This window comes from Triticum urartu, chromosome 3 (genome assembly GCF_003073215.2).
Source record: "Triticum urartu cultivar G1812 chromosome 3, Tu2.1, whole genome shotgun sequence".
Classification (NCBI taxonomy): domain Eukaryota; kingdom Viridiplantae; phylum Streptophyta; class Magnoliopsida; order Poales; family Poaceae; genus Triticum; species Triticum urartu.
This window is the reverse complement of record NC_053024.1, coordinates 549,790,539-549,805,883: the sequence shown is the minus strand read 5'-3', so window position 1 is coordinate 549,805,883 and position 15,345 is coordinate 549,790,539. Positions and strand designations below refer to the sequence as shown.

The 15,345-nt window shown below is 48.1% G+C and overlaps 1 protein-coding gene across 1 annotated transcript; it reads left to right on the top strand.

The window, feature by feature from the left end:
* Positions 1 to 6,867: 6,867 nt before the first annotated feature.
* On the top strand, positions 6,868 to 11,742 carry LOC125544938 (beta-glucosidase BoGH3B-like). The gene is made up of 11 exons (XM_048708732.1): positions 6,868 to 7,160; positions 7,621 to 7,885; positions 8,139 to 8,343; positions 8,630 to 8,720; positions 8,841 to 8,983; positions 9,262 to 9,505; positions 9,584 to 9,688; positions 10,091 to 10,273; positions 10,366 to 10,567; positions 10,781 to 11,264; positions 11,364 to 11,742. Exons 2-11 carry the CDS (start codon positions 7,666 to 7,668, stop codon positions 11,455 to 11,457), a joined length of 1,971 nt encoding a protein of 656 aa, XP_048564689.1. The 5' UTR covers positions 6,868 to 7,160; positions 7,621 to 7,665; the 3' UTR covers positions 11,458 to 11,742.
* The last annotated feature ends 3,603 nt before the right edge of the window (positions 11,743 to 15,345 follow it).

Below are 15,345 nucleotides of genomic sequence, written 5' to 3'. Positions count from 1 at the left end.
TGTGTGTTTGAAATCTGACCGTTGGAACACGTGTCAGTTCCTTAGTGACCCAGGGTCATTTCGGACAAATCAGGTCGGGTTGCTTAGTGGCTATAAATAGCCCACCCCCTACAACCATAAATGGTTGGCTGCTCAGAGTTAAAGTACGGCTTTTGTCGTTTGAGAGCAACCCACCTCGAAGCCTTTGAGAGAGAATTCCTTGCGAGGATAAAGCCCTAACCACCCATAGCCAAAGAGTGTTAGGCATCACTTAAGTCTTCTTGTCTGTGTGATCTGAAGACTTATTACACTTGAGGATTGTGAATCCTCCAGCCGGTTAGGCGTCGCGTTCTGGGCATCCAAGAGACATTGTGGATCACCGGTGAACGAAGTCTGTGAAGGTTTGGGAGTCTACCTTGAAGACTTACCAGAGTGATTGGGCGAGGTCTGTGTGACCTTAGCTCAAGGGGAATACGGTGAGGACTGGGTGTCCTGAGCTGCGTGTTCAAGACTGGGTGTCCGGGACTGTGTGTCCTCAGGTTTAAATACCTAGCCGCCCTAACCAGACGTACAGTTGTCACAGCAACTGGAACTGGTCCAACAAATTATTGTCTTCAACGAGTCACTGGTTTCATCCTTCTCTCCCCTTTACTTACTGTTGGTCCTTGTGAAGTCATTGTATGATTGCACTATGTTTTGTCTTCACTGAGTGACTGCGTGTTCTGTTTGGCTTCATAATATCTTCCTACCTGATCCTTACTACATTGCTACTATTAGTCATTGTGCTTTCACTTCATTGAATACTTGACTATGGTTTGCCTAGTGTAGTCTACCTTCCGCTGCATGGTAATATGTTTATTTATATCGTTTGTCTTCGAAACTTCCACGTTTTGAAGACTTTCATAAAAATCGCCTATTCACCCCCCTCTAGTCGATATAACGCACTTTCAGATTCGATAGGCACGATCGTAGGCGGCTCGGAGTCCGTGGCCAGAGACGAATCCAGTGGTTCGGCAACACGGCTCTCGTAAGGGGTGAAGTCAGTATCCGGCTCCATCGCCACTGAGAGTGTGGCCTCCATGGCGGGGTCTATCCACCCGTCCTCGGATGGCGCAATTTGCTCCGGATTAAGGGCCGGAGTAGTTGCACGTATGATCTCCCGAACACTGTCTGACGACAGAGTTACGTCATGCTCGTCGTGATTGTGCAGCGCACCTGACATGGGCTCGAATCCGTCGAAGATCAAGTCTCCGCGGATGTCGGTAGTGTATTTTAAGTTTCCGAACCTGACCTGATGGCCAGGGGCGTAGCTCTTGATCTGCTCCAGATGGCCAAGCGAGTTGGCCCGCAATGCGAAGCCGCCGAATACGAAGATCTGTCCAGGGAGGAAAACCTCACCCTGGACTGCATCGTTATCGATGATCGAAGGAGCCATCAAGCCTTACGGTGACGGCACAGTGGAACTCTCAATGAAAGCACCAATGTCGGTGTCAAAACCGGCGGATCTCGGGTAGGGGGTCCCGAACTGTGCGTCTAAGGCGAATGGTAACAGGAGGAGGGGGACACGATGTTTACCTAGGTTCGGGCCCTCTCGATGGAGGTAAGACCCTACTTCCTGCTTGATTGATCTTGATGATATGAGTATTACAAGAGTTGATCTACCACGAGATCGTAGAGGCTAAACCCTAGAAGCTAGCCTACAGTATGATTGTTGTCCTATGGACTAAACCCTCCGGTTTATATAGACACCGGAGGGGGCTAGGGTTACACAGAGTCGGTTACAAGGAAGGAGATCTACATATCCGTATTGCCAAGCTTACCTTCCATGCCAAGGAGAGTCCCATCCGGACACGGGACGAAGTCTTCAATCTTGTATCTTCATAGTCCAACAGTCCGGCCAATGGATATAGTCCGGCTGTCCGAAGACCCCCTAATCCAGGACTGCCTCAGTGTCCATGTATCCTCGTAGACCGAAAGCGGAAGCGTTTAGTAACGCGGTCGATGTAGTCGAACGTCTTCGCGATCCAACCGATCCAAGTACCAAATGCACGGCACCACTGCGATCTACACACGTTCAGTTCGGTGACGTCCCTCGAACTCTTGATACAGTTGAGGCCAAGGGAGAGTTTCCTCAGCACAGTGGTGTGGTGACGGTGATGATGAGGTTACCGACGCAGGGCACTATGACGATATGACCGAGGTGTTAACTGTGGAGGGGGGCGCCGCACACGGCTAGGAACAATTGATGTGTGTGTTCTAGGGGTGCTCTCCCATTGTATATAAAGGAGGTAGAGGGATGGAGGCATCCTAGGGCGCGCCCAATTAGGAGGAATCCTACTTGGGCCCCTAGTCCAATTCGGCCCCCCTTACCATATTTGGACAAGGGGAAAAGGAAGGATGGGGGAGGGGAAGGAAGTAGGAGTCCTACTTCATAATTTCCTTTTCCTCCTCTCCTTTTCCTTTCTCCCCACGTGGCTGGACCTATAAGGGGCGCATCAGCCCCTTGTGTGCTGGTGTGTTCCCTTACTTGGCCCATTAAGCCCATATCTTTGCCGGGGTTTGCCCGGAACCCCTTCCGGTGACCCGGTATCACCCGGAACACTTCCGGTATCCGAATATAGCCTTCCAATATATGAATCTTTACCTCTCAACCATTTTGAGACTCCTCGTCATGTCTGTGATCTCGTCCGGGACTCCGAACAAACTTCGGTACATCAAATCACATAACTCATAATACAAATCGTCATCGAACGTTAAGCGTGCGGACCCTACGGGTTCGAGAACTATGTAGACATGACCGAGACACATCTCCGGTTAATAACCAGTAGCGGAACCTGGATGCTCATATTGGCTCCTACATATTCTACGAAGATCTTTATCGGTCAAACTGCATAATGTTGTTCCCTTTGTCATCGGTGTGTTACTTGCCCGAGATTCGGTCGTCGGTATCATCATACCTAGTTCAATCTCGTTACCGACAAGTCTCTTTACTCGTTCCGTAATGCATTATCCCGCAACTAGCTCATTAGTCACATTGCTTGCAAGGCTTATAGTGATGAGCATTACCGAGAGGGCCTAGAGATACCTCTCCGATACACGGAGTGACAAATCCTAATCATGATCTATGCCAACTCAACAAACACCATCAGAGACACCTGTAGAACATCTTTATAATCACCCATTTATGTTGTGACGTTTGATAGCACACAAGGTGTTCCTCCGGTATTCGGGAGTTGCATAATCTCATAGTCAGAGGAACATGTATAAGTCATGATGAAAGCAATAGCAATAAAACTAAACGATCATTTATGCTAAGCTAACGGATGGGTCATGTCCATCACATCATTCTCTAATGATGTGATCCCATTCATCAAATGCCAACACATGTCTATGGTTAGGAAACTTAACCATCTTTGATTAATGAGCTAGTCAAGCAGAGGCATACTAGGGACACTCTATTTGTCTATGTATTCATACATGTACTAAGTTTCCGGTTAATACAATTCTAGCATGAATAATAAACATTTATCATGATATAAGGAAATATAAATAACAACTTTATTATTGCCTCTAGGGCATATTTCCTTCACTTTTGTCCTACCCTCCCGTGGCAGCGGGTCCATATTGGAAACTAAGGGATATTAAGGCCTCCTTTTAATAGAGAACCGGAACAAAGCATTAACACATAGTGAATACATGAACTCCTCAAACTACGGTCATCGAGTGGGCCCGGTTGTTGTCACTCCGGGGTTGCCGGATCATTACCGTAGTAGGTGACTATAACTTGCAAGGTCGGATCTAAAACATGGATATAATGATGAATTCATAAATGATTCAGATCTGAAATCATGGCACCCGGGCCCAAAGTGACAAGCATTAAGCATGGCAAAGTCATAGCAACATCAATCTAAGAACATAGTGGATACTAGGGATCAGACCCTAACAAAACTAACTCGATTACATGATGAATCTCATCCAACTCCTCACCAACCAGCGAGCCTACGAAGGAATTACTCACTCTCGGTGGGGAGCATCATGGAATTGGCGATGGAGAAGGGTTGATTATGATGAAGAACGAAGATCCCCCTCTTCAGAGCCCCAAACGGACTCTAGATCTGCCCTCCCGAGGAAGAACAGGGCTTGGCGGCGGCTCCATCTCGTGGATCGTGATAATTCTTTCTCCCTGATTTTTTTGAAATAATGTGATTTTATAGTATCGGGGGGTCATCAGTGGGGCCACCAGGTGGGTACAACCCACCTGGGCGCGCCAGGAGAGGGGGGCGTGCCCTGGTGGGTTGTGCCCACCCAGGGACCCCTCTCCGGTGGGTCTTGGCTCCAAAAATTCTTATTATTGGTATAAAAAATCCTCAAAAAGTTTCATTCCATTCCGAGAACTTTTATTTCTGCAAAAAAACAACATCATGGCAATTCTGCTGAAAACATCGTCAGTCCAGGGTTAGTTTCATTCAAATCATGCAAATTAGAGTCCAAAACAAGAGGAAAAGCGTGAGAAAAAGTAGATACGTTGGAGACGTATCACCGGGAAACCTGCATCTCCCCGACCCGGCGGCCTCGCGCCATGCGATGGTCAATCATAGCCGTCGCGCGAGGCCGCCATGCGACGACCAATCATAACCGTCACTCGCGCGGCGGCCCGCCCATCGATCCACGTCACCCACCTCGCCGGCCTCGTCCCTGGCTGCGTCGGGCCGACTGCGTCAGGCTCCTCGGATGCCTCAACTCGGGTGCTGCTGCTTCGTTGGTCGCTCGGGCCTCGCTGCCCGGGCGCCGGCACTGCTTTGGCAGCCCGGGTGCCAGTGCTGACACGCTCGTCCGCACGACGTTCCATGCCGTCCGTCGTCGCCGGCCTCATCCCGGACTCCGCCGCCACCACTCCTCCACCGAGAGGTGTCCCCGACCTAGCGCGCGATCGGCTTAATCACCCGTTCGCCACCGCGATCCGCCCCATCTACGCCGCGCGACCAACCTGGCCCGTTGGTTGCACGCGCCTCCCCAGGTCCTGCAAAGATTGTCCTCGAGTTCAGCGCGCCCTTCCACTGATCGAGCAACGGGCCGCAGCGCCGCCGCCCCGTGGTTCTCCCCGCGGCTGCATCGACTCGTGCGTCGCCGCTACGTCGCCCCTACAGGCTGTACTGCTGCGATAGCGGTCCCAGCCGCCGCCCTGAGGCCGTCCCCGCAGCTGCACCGACTCGCAAACCGCCGTTGCGTCGCCCCTTCGGGCCGCAGTGTCGCGGCCCGCGGTCCCCGCCGCCGCCCCGAGGTCTTCCCGTCGTCGCCCCGACCCGCCTGCCGCCACTACGTCGCCCCTTCGGGCCCTAGCGCCGCGGCCCGCGGTCCACTTCGCCGTCCCCGCGCGTCGACTTCCCGTGGTATACACCGCGTCGTCTTTCTTTGGTGCGGGAACACTACCGTTCGCACCGGTCTTCGTCATGCTGTTGGGTTCTTCGCCTACTTCGAGCACCGCCACCACACTCCTAACCTAGCCGCCACCGCTGCCGTCAGGCCGCCGCCGCAGCCGCTACCTCCGTAGCTGCCGCCACCGCCCGTCCACCCCGTTCGTCTTCGTCTAGCACTAGCCCGTCGCCAGCGTCGCCGTCATCTATCCTGACCACTTCGTCTACCCGGACCACCGTTGGTGACATCGGCCCCGCGCCGATGGACGCCGCAATTGTTGTCGAGTTCTTCTCTGCTGGCCCCTCCGACTTCTTCGACATGGAGCACAACTCGTGCAGGTCCCTCGTCTACGCATGCCCGGTGCTGGCAACACCGATGCGTGCCTTCATCCACGGCGTGTCCCCGGGCCTGGCAAGCCTGGTCGGCGCTTCGTCGACTTCGTCTTCGTCCGTCTACGCATGCGCGGTGCTGGCAACACCGATGCGTGCCTTCGTCCACGATGTGTCCTCGGGCTTGGCAAATCCGCCACGACGTGTCGTCAACAACATCTTCTTCCCGGCGCACCACTACTTCGACACCATTGCGTCCATACTAACTCGGCGCCCCTTGCGCCCGCGGTTCCACGACGACTTCCACGACACCGGCTACTTCGACATCGACCATGACATTCTTCGCACGGCTACCTCGACCACAGCTCCACCACCCATGCTCTCGGCTACATCAGCAAACAGCACAAAGGGCCACCGCCTGCTTGAGCAACCTCGTCGGGTTTCACTCCAGCCACGACTCCGCGATGCATCGACCGTTACGACTGTGGGGGTGTGTCCGTCGGCTTGCCTTTGGATTCTTCTCCAGTCTCACCGTCTGCGTCACTACCTTTGCGACTGCGGGGGGATGTTGAGTATAAGGATTATTAGGAAGTATATGATAGACTAGGATTTGGTCCTGCCTTGTCTTGTACTCTAAGTTGGTCTTTGTACTCTTATATATATACCCACGAGACTCAAGCAATACAATAAACTATTCCACGAATCCTCTCTCTTCTAACAGGTAGTAATGAAAGCAACCCGTCTAGTGCCGTCTAACAAAAACCCACCCTAAGTAGCACAAACCCTTACAGTAGCATCCTTACAAAAGTTAGAAAAAAATACATTCAAATCCATACCATTCATCTAGTTTAACATGAAAACACAGATCTCGCAGCTTTTGTCGATGCAAATAGTACGTGCGGCGGCTCAGTGAGGGGACTGTAATTTCGTGGCAAGAGGAGCTTTACTTCAGGAAAAAAAGGGAGGAAAAGCGGGCCAAGGAGCATAGCAAACGATGATGAGAGTCTCACTGTAAAAAGAAGAAAAAAGAGTAAAAGAGAAAGAAAAAGGAAAAGAAGGAAGGGCAGCAGTGAAACTGCCAAAGCGACGACCCCGTACATGGGGGAGCGGGACGGTCCTCGGGGCGACCAGCGAGCCCACCCTGTCATTTACCCATCAGTGCCACTAACCATTACTACCATCCCTGGTCTGGTCATTAGTGCCCGGCTGCCAGCCTAGCGACCGCCGTGTGTACTCCGGCATCCAATCCCAAGCCCACGCCGCTCGCCCCATTCGCAGCGGCGAGCAGTCGCCGCCGCTCTCATCTCTCCCTCACCCCCCGGCTCGCTCGGCCTCGTCGGTAGATAGAAGGCGAGTGAGCTCGGCTTGCAACGGGAAGCACGCACGCGCCAAGCGAATCAATCCCCGGCCCGTCCTCCTCCGCTTATCCGCGCTGAGGTGAAACCCCCAACCTTGGTTACCCTGCTATTTCACCTGGTTTCTTCTTAACCACCGCCCCCAGCTGCTGCTGCTACTGCTCTAGTTGTAGATTAGTTGTTGTGCTTGGAGCGAATTCGGATTCATCCGTGGCGGCTATTCTACGGGGCCATTCTCTTGTATTAAAAGACCCAAGGGAATGAATGTGTTCAACACTGATGTTTTTTTTCCACCGAGTCAATGGACCATTGACCTAGTCTAGTAGTTTAGTTGTTCTTTTTTTTAGCACATGACTGACAATGGAGTGAATCATCATCAAGTTTTTTAAGATGTCATCAACTTAGCTCTTCTTTCCTTGCTGAGAATGAACAATTTACTAATTCTTACCACACAATGTCCAAATCCCTCTGTACATTTTAAATGCCCTGTATGAACTACTACTATTACATATACTGTACTCATACTCAGGTATTTTCTTCAGGGCCGTCAGGTTGACCACGCTGAGGAGACACTGAGATTTTCAGAGATGGTATGCCCCAACGTTTCTTGGGGATGCCTTCTTCTACTGCTCTGTTTTGCTTGGACGGGAGATGCAGAGTACATGAAGTACAAGGATCCAAAGCAGCCTGTCAACACCAGAATCAAGGACCTTATTGGTAGAATGACTCTTGCTGAAAAAATTGGCCAGATGACGCAGATTGAGCGTTCGGTTGCATCTGCAGACGTCATGAAAAATTACTTCATAGGTACGTTCTGTGACAGCTCCTAGCTTCCTGCAGTAAAGGCTTAGTGCGAGGATGTTGTTCGGTAGCTCACACATGTTTGCTACCCTGCATCCGGAGTAGTTGTTTGGAGGTTAACAGCAGAAAGCTTTAACACCACATAGCTAGAGTCATCACTGTGGCATTGCCATGTCCAAGCTGTGATTATGCAACCTTTTCATCACCCTTAAATGAGGCAATTCAATTTCTAATCCCGAAATTTTATTATGTTCTCTAGGTAGCATCTTAAGTGGTGGTGGGAGTGTCCCTGCTCCTCAGGCCACACCTGCAATGTGGGTCAACATGGTAAATGAATTCCAGAAAGGTGCCTTGGCAACACGTCTGGGAATTCCTATGATTTATGGGATTGATGCTGTTCATGGTAATAACAACGTCTACAACGCCACCATATTCCCTCACAACGTTGGGCTTGGAGCTACAAGGCAACTCTCTAACAATATACATTTTATTTAATGTAAACGCATGGCTGTGTGTGAAACAACAGGCTTCCTAAATGGCCATTTTGTTAAAAATAAAATGACAGTGCTTGGCTGCTTGCCTTGCAATTAAATTCGCTAAAATGTTCAATGAGCATTTCATCTCCATGTGGCAAGTAGCAACATAAATTCTGTCCAGCAAAACACCCAAAGATGGTAAAAAAAATGGGTAGCTATATCTTGGAACGGAATTGTATAACTATTTTATCTCTTTATATATTTTGTTTATTAGGGATCCTGACCTAGTAAAGAGGATTGGCGAAGCAACTGCTCTTGAAGTACGCGCAACAGGCATCCCATATACCTTTGCTCCATGCATTGCAGTAAGCACAATACGGTGTTTTCTTGCTTTATTAGGTGTTACATCTGCAGTGGAACAGTTATGAGTGTACTCTTGGTTCACTAAAAGTTATGTTGATTGGAAATGCTTCTTGTATATATAGGTTTGCAGAGATCCAAGATGGGGTCGATGCTATGAGAGCTACAGTGAAGACCATAAGATTGTTCAGCAGATGACAGATATTATCCTTGGTCTGCAAGGAGAGATCCCAGTGAATCATACCAAAGGAGTTCCTTATGTTGCCAAGTAAGATATTCTTTCTCAGTGTTAATGTATATGGTAGTTAAGATGTGAGCCAATCTGTAGGCATCTGCATTTGATGCATGAAACTGTACTTTGAACTGACAGGTAATCTGCCTAGATGGACATTCTGTTAGTAATTCAACTTTTTATGGCAAGCAGCATTTCCTGCCTAGTGAAATATCTACTACATGGTTCGAGAACAGTTTAGGGATATAATCATTATCAATGTCTTGCAGCTTGAATGCTTTCTATCTTATGTATCAGCTTATGGATTTTTACAGGAATAAAGTTGCTGCTTGTGCTAAACATTTCGTTGGTGATGGTGGAACGCATAATGGAATCAATGAGAACAACACGATCATTGACGTGCACGGACTGCTAGGCATTCACATGCCACCATATTATGACTCCATTATCAAGGGTGTCGCTACTGTTATGGTTTCATATTCAAGCGTTAATGGTGAAAAAATGCATGCCAATCATGATCTAGTCACTGGCTACTTGAAATCCAAACTGCGCTTCAGAGTTAGTGCTAATCTGCAATTTATTTAACATTCCTCTGCTGTTGTCGTAAACTGACTTCAGAATGGTGACGGATTGCAGGGTTTTGTGATATCTGACTGGCTAGGAATAGACAGGATAACCTCACCAGCTGGTGCAAACTATACTTACTCTGTGCAAGCTGGAATAAATGCTGGCATTGATATGGTATTTTTTTTTAGAACACACTTGCTTATTATTATTATTTTGCTAGCTACAAAAAATATGTCTACTTGTTTGTTGTTCAAAAAGTATCTGGTTCCAGATGGAGAAGTGCCCATAACATACCCCTCTACTTTTGATCTGAATTTGTCCGCATAATTAGTTTGGACTCCATTTCTTGCATCTAAGATCACAACCCAAGATCACCTAAATGAAGCCTCATTCTTTGTACTCAACGTTGATTGCCAACCTTAGCCGCGTAATATCAGCTGCTCAGAGGTACTATCTGTAATGTGGTACTGCAACATGAAGTGTTTAGTACCTACTGAGTAGCAACGACTCTGATTTTTAATCGAAATAATCTAGACAAACGTTGGCCCTGCAGTAACTTCTTTCATTCCATTCCAGGTTATGGTCCCTTTCAATTACACCGAGTTCATTGAGGATGCAACATCTCTTGTTAACAAGCGTATCATCAGTATGAGCAGAATTGATGATGCTGTGAGTCGCATCCTTCGAGTGAAATTTACAATGGGCCTCTTCGAGAACCCTTTAGCTGATCTTAGCTTTGCAGATCAGCTTGGAAAGAAGGTTCATGATCTACAACATGTTTTTTAATACTTCTATAAAAAAAGTGTGGAAATATACCTAGAACTAAGTAACTGAGTAATTAAATTTAACAGGAGCACAGGGAATTGGCTAGAGAAGCTGTCAGGAAATCACTTGTTCTATTGAAAAATGGCAACACTCCTAATCAACAATTCCTGCCTCTCCCAAAGAAAGCTAGTAAGATCCTCGTAGCTGGAAGTCACGCTAGCAATTTAGGCTACCAGTGTGGTGGATGGTCAATTCAATGGATGGGGGGAAGTGGAGATATTACAGCTGGTACGTGCTTTCTAATATGCCTTTGGTTGCTCTGGTCCTTGAGTTCATTAAAGACAGAATTTCAATATTTTAGATTACTGCCTGCCAAACTTATACCCTGGTTGGAACAGATGGTTGCTTAGTGAATTCGAATTGTCAATTTTGAAGTATCCCTTCGGAATATTTAAACTGACGTTTATATAATTTTGACGGTCATGATTTTATTCTTTTCAGGAACAACAATCCTTGATGCCATAAAGTCCACCGTTGGTGATGCAACACCTGTAGTCTACTCTGAGAACCCTGATGACAGCTTCATGAAGAACAACGAGTTTTCATTTGCTATTGTTGTTGTTGGCGAGCCACCATATGCGGAAACAGTAGGCGATAACACTGATCTGACTATCCTAGACCCTGGTCCAGACACAATCCGAACCGTCTGTTCGGCAGTTAAATGCGCAGTGGTTGTCGTCTCTGGACGGCCTGTCGTCATTGAACCATATCTTCCTCTGATGGAAGCGCTTGTTGCCGCCTGGCTTCCTGGCACAGAAGGGCAGGGTGTCGCTGATGTGCTATTTGGGGACTACGGCTTCACCGGAAAGCTTTCGTGCACTTGGTTCAAGTCTGTAGACCAGCTGCCCATGAATTTTGGAGACCCACACTATGACCCGCTCTTCCCTTTCGGCTTTGGGTTGGCAGTAAATTCATCACAGGCAGGGTAAATAACTTCATCACTCACACTAGTGAAACAATGCTACAGGCCTAGTTTGAACTACTTTCTGTAATTTGATATCTTTCGTCTTGTTTGCCGTTTCAGGTTCTCGGGCGCCAGAAGCCGCGGAAATAAGAAGGAAATTAGGGTATGGGCCGTGTTGAGTTTGCTACTGTCAATGATGCTAGCTTGGGCATAGGTGTATTTCACCACCAAGCTGCTCTTTTGTAGCAGTAGCATGATCAATCAATCCCCTTGTTAGGGATCCTTGGTCCACATGGATATTATTCCCTGCAGATGGTGTTATGCTAAGCTAGGTCATCGGGTAGATTTGTTGATTCATCAAATTATCTTTGGTTCACGTGATCACGTCTTGTATTTGTTTTTAATCTAGCGATGAGGACAAAGTAGTAAGATTAATTAGAACATGCAAGTCCTGTTGGATAATGAATTACAGCAGTACATTCAGCTTCGAGTTGAATCATTGCACATAAATTTCCTACGAAATTTCATACAGAACTTGATTCCTTGAAAATTCATCGGAAAATCCTTGAACCCAAAGATGGTCTACGATTTACCGCGGAATCTGTCATAACTGTGAGGCAGTAGAGAATACCATGGGCAAGGTGGCGACTCCGACGGACGTCCGTCGGCCGCCACCTTGCAGCGCATCACCTTGTCGAGGGTGTTGCCGCCGAGGTAGCCCCACCGCCGGCCTTCACCGGTCTCCCTGTAGACCGCCACGTCGACGTCGAGCTCCACCCGCCCCGAGCGGCGCCACTCCGACGCCATGCGCTCCCGGAGAGGCGTCGAGAGCCCCACGCCGTCGGCCCTGGCCACCACCTCCACGCCCCTCCCCCAGGGCTCCCGGGAGACGCAGCCGCGCGGCTCCACGCGCGCCCAGCCGAGCGCGACGCCGGAGTAGGTCAGGACCACCTCGGCGCGGTCGGCGCACGTCTTGTTCATGCGCAGCGTGAGGTTGAACGCCGGTGAGACCACGCGGCCGGGCCTGGCCGGGTCGATGCCCTCGTAGCCGGCGACGCCGACGGAGAACGACACGACGTTGGCCTGCTCCATGTAGTACACGGGGAAAAGCATGAGCGCCACCAGTGCAACAGAAAATACCACAAGCAACAAGAGCCTTTCTTTGTCGCTGAACCTCGCCGCCGGCGCGTTGCCCAGCACCGGCGCCTCGTCGTCGTCGTCGCCGCGCGGGTCGGAAGGGATGGCACGGTAGGCGGCCTGCTCCAGGTCGAAGTCCATGCTTCGATCTTGGTTGTCCTGAATCTTTTTTCTAGTCTTTACGATTGAGAGCCCAACTCCTGCATCACGATTCACGAATATATATCGGCCAGGAGTCCCGAGGCAGTCCGTTTGGGCAGCGACGGGATATATCTTGATCTGAACAGAACTTCCTCGCGTGTAGGGATCGAGATCCTCACGTATTTTAAACGGCTGCATCCATCTACTCGGAGCTATCGTAGCCCCTTCGTAACCCCTTCGTAGTTCTAGGATTATTGATCATTAACTAGTAAATATGCCCGTGCGTTACAACGGGAGCCAAAAAATCATGGCTAACCAAATAAGTATGACTCAATATCCTGACACATAAGCGTACTTTATTTTAACACTGTGGCTCACCATGTTGCTATTTTTTTTCTCACCCTACTGGATGGTGGTTGCGATGTCCACATGATCACAATGCATTTGACGTGGTAAATCCCAAGCCTATGAGTTTGCCAGTGCATGCCACATTTGTCATTATGTTGCGCAAGGGAACGTTTAAAACTTTAAAAACAAATCTCATTAACTACGTACTACTCCCAATGCCAAGACATATAAAGACTTTCAAAAAACTAATCGAATCCTAAACATAAAATACTTTTGAATCAGTGAACAGTTTTTCGAATCGACAAACATGTTTTTTTTGAAATTTTTTATTTTCTTAAAAAAGTAATGAACATTACTTTTGTTTACAAACTTTTTAAATGTATGAAACGGTTTCAAATTCATTAACATTTTTTGACTCAACAAAAAAATTTTGAATCGATGATTTTTTTTAAAAATTGGGGAACAAATTTTAAAAATCATTTTTTGTGAACATTTTCTAAAATGTTATGGCCATTTTTTTTCAGATTTCCGAATATGTTTTGACTACATGATCATTTTTTCAAAATCATGCACTTGATTTTATTTCCCGACCATTTTTCCAAATTGTGATTTTTTTATAATATTGCGAACAATTTTGCAAAACGACTAACATTTTTTGAATCTGCAATTTTTTTATGATTTTCTAAACATTTTTGAATTCACATATATTTTATGATTTCTCAAACATTTTGTTTGAAAACTCGTAACTTTAGAATATTAGATCCCGAATTAATTTAAAGAAGAAAGAAAACAGAAAAAACAAAAAAGTAAAATCAGAAGAAACAGGGGAGTAAAGCCCCGCACATGGGCCGGCTCATGAATGCATAGATGGGTCATGCGTGAGAAAAGAAAGATTTTTCTAAACATTTTTGAATTCACATATATTTTATGATTTCTCAAACATTTTGTTTGAAAACTCGTAACTTTAGAATATTAGATCCCGAATTAATTTAAAGAAGAAAGAAAACAGAAAAAACAAAAAAGTAAAATCAGAAGAAACAGGGGAGTAAAGCCCCGCACATGGGCCGGCTCATGAATGCATAGATGGGTCATGCGTGAGAAAAGAAAGATTTTTCTAAACATTTTTGAATTCACATATATTTTATGATTTCTCAAACATTTTGTTTGAAAACTCGTAACTTTAGAATATTAGATCCCGAATTAATTTAAAGAAGAAAGAAAACAGAAAAAACAAAAAAGTAAAATCAGAAGAAACAGGGGAGTAAAGCCCCGCACATGGGCCGGCTCATGAATGCATAGATGGGTCATGCGTGAGAAAAGAAAGATAAAAAATTGTTGACGCTAGGGATCGAACCTGAGTCTCGTCGCTATAGAAGGAATAGGCCAACCACCCTGCTACTCATCACTCATTGACTATTGCTCGTCTCGCAGCTATAAAACAGCGTGGGAGGCGGCGATTTTTAGTACCGTTTTCCACTTACGGATGGCATTGGTGGGTAATTTTTACCAATATGGAGGGTAATTTTAACGACGGACAACCAGAAGCGATAGCCGCTTTATTAGTAGGTAAAGATAAAGATACTCCAACTATTGCCAACTATTGCTCGGCGGCCTCGTCAGCTCGGACCTAGCATCCATCCATGGATGAACGTCAAAGTTTTGGACAGAGCCATCCTGTGCTCGCGGCGGTGCTGCTCGGATCCGTTGTGCTCGCTGCGACCCTCATGACCATCCTCGCCATCACGCTCGAGTCCACCCCGCCCGAGTTCTCCGTGACCGTTTCCAGCTTTGATGGCCTCGACCTGCGCGCCGGCGCGCCGCACACCTTCCACGTCGACCTGCGCGTCAAGAACGGCAACGTGTGGCGGCACTGCTTCGAGCCGGCGGGCGCGGCGGTGGAGTACGACGGCGTGCCCCTCGCCAGCGCCGATCTCGGCGAGCTCTGCGTCCCGGCACAGAACGTCCTGAACGTGTCCTTCGTGGCCACCGGCGAGGGGCTAGGGATGCCCGACCAACTCTACGAGCGCGTCGACGGCCTCCGCCGGCGGCAGGAGTGCGTGCCGTTGGCGGTGCGGCTGACGCTGGAGGAGAAGGATACCGTAAAGCAGGTACTGTTGGAAATATGAGAAAATTACTACGAGATTTAATCCGAATAAACAGAATATAAATCATGACCACAACAGCAGAGATTAAACTAATCATGCGAACTAGCATAGCAGATGAACATATCACATCTAGGGCACATACTAGAAACATGAATTCTACCACGATCTCGAACAGGAAGGATAGAATCACATACGGTGCAGCGGGTGCAGCACCGCCGACGTTGATGTTGTCGCCCATGTCGTCGAGGATGAGGTTGTCGAGGTCGGGGAAGAAGTCGTCGTTCACGAAGTCGTCGCTGCCAGCAGTCGCGCGAGTGCGCTCCCCAAAAACCTGATCGCCCCTCTCCCGTACAGGATCACGAGAGGCGGGG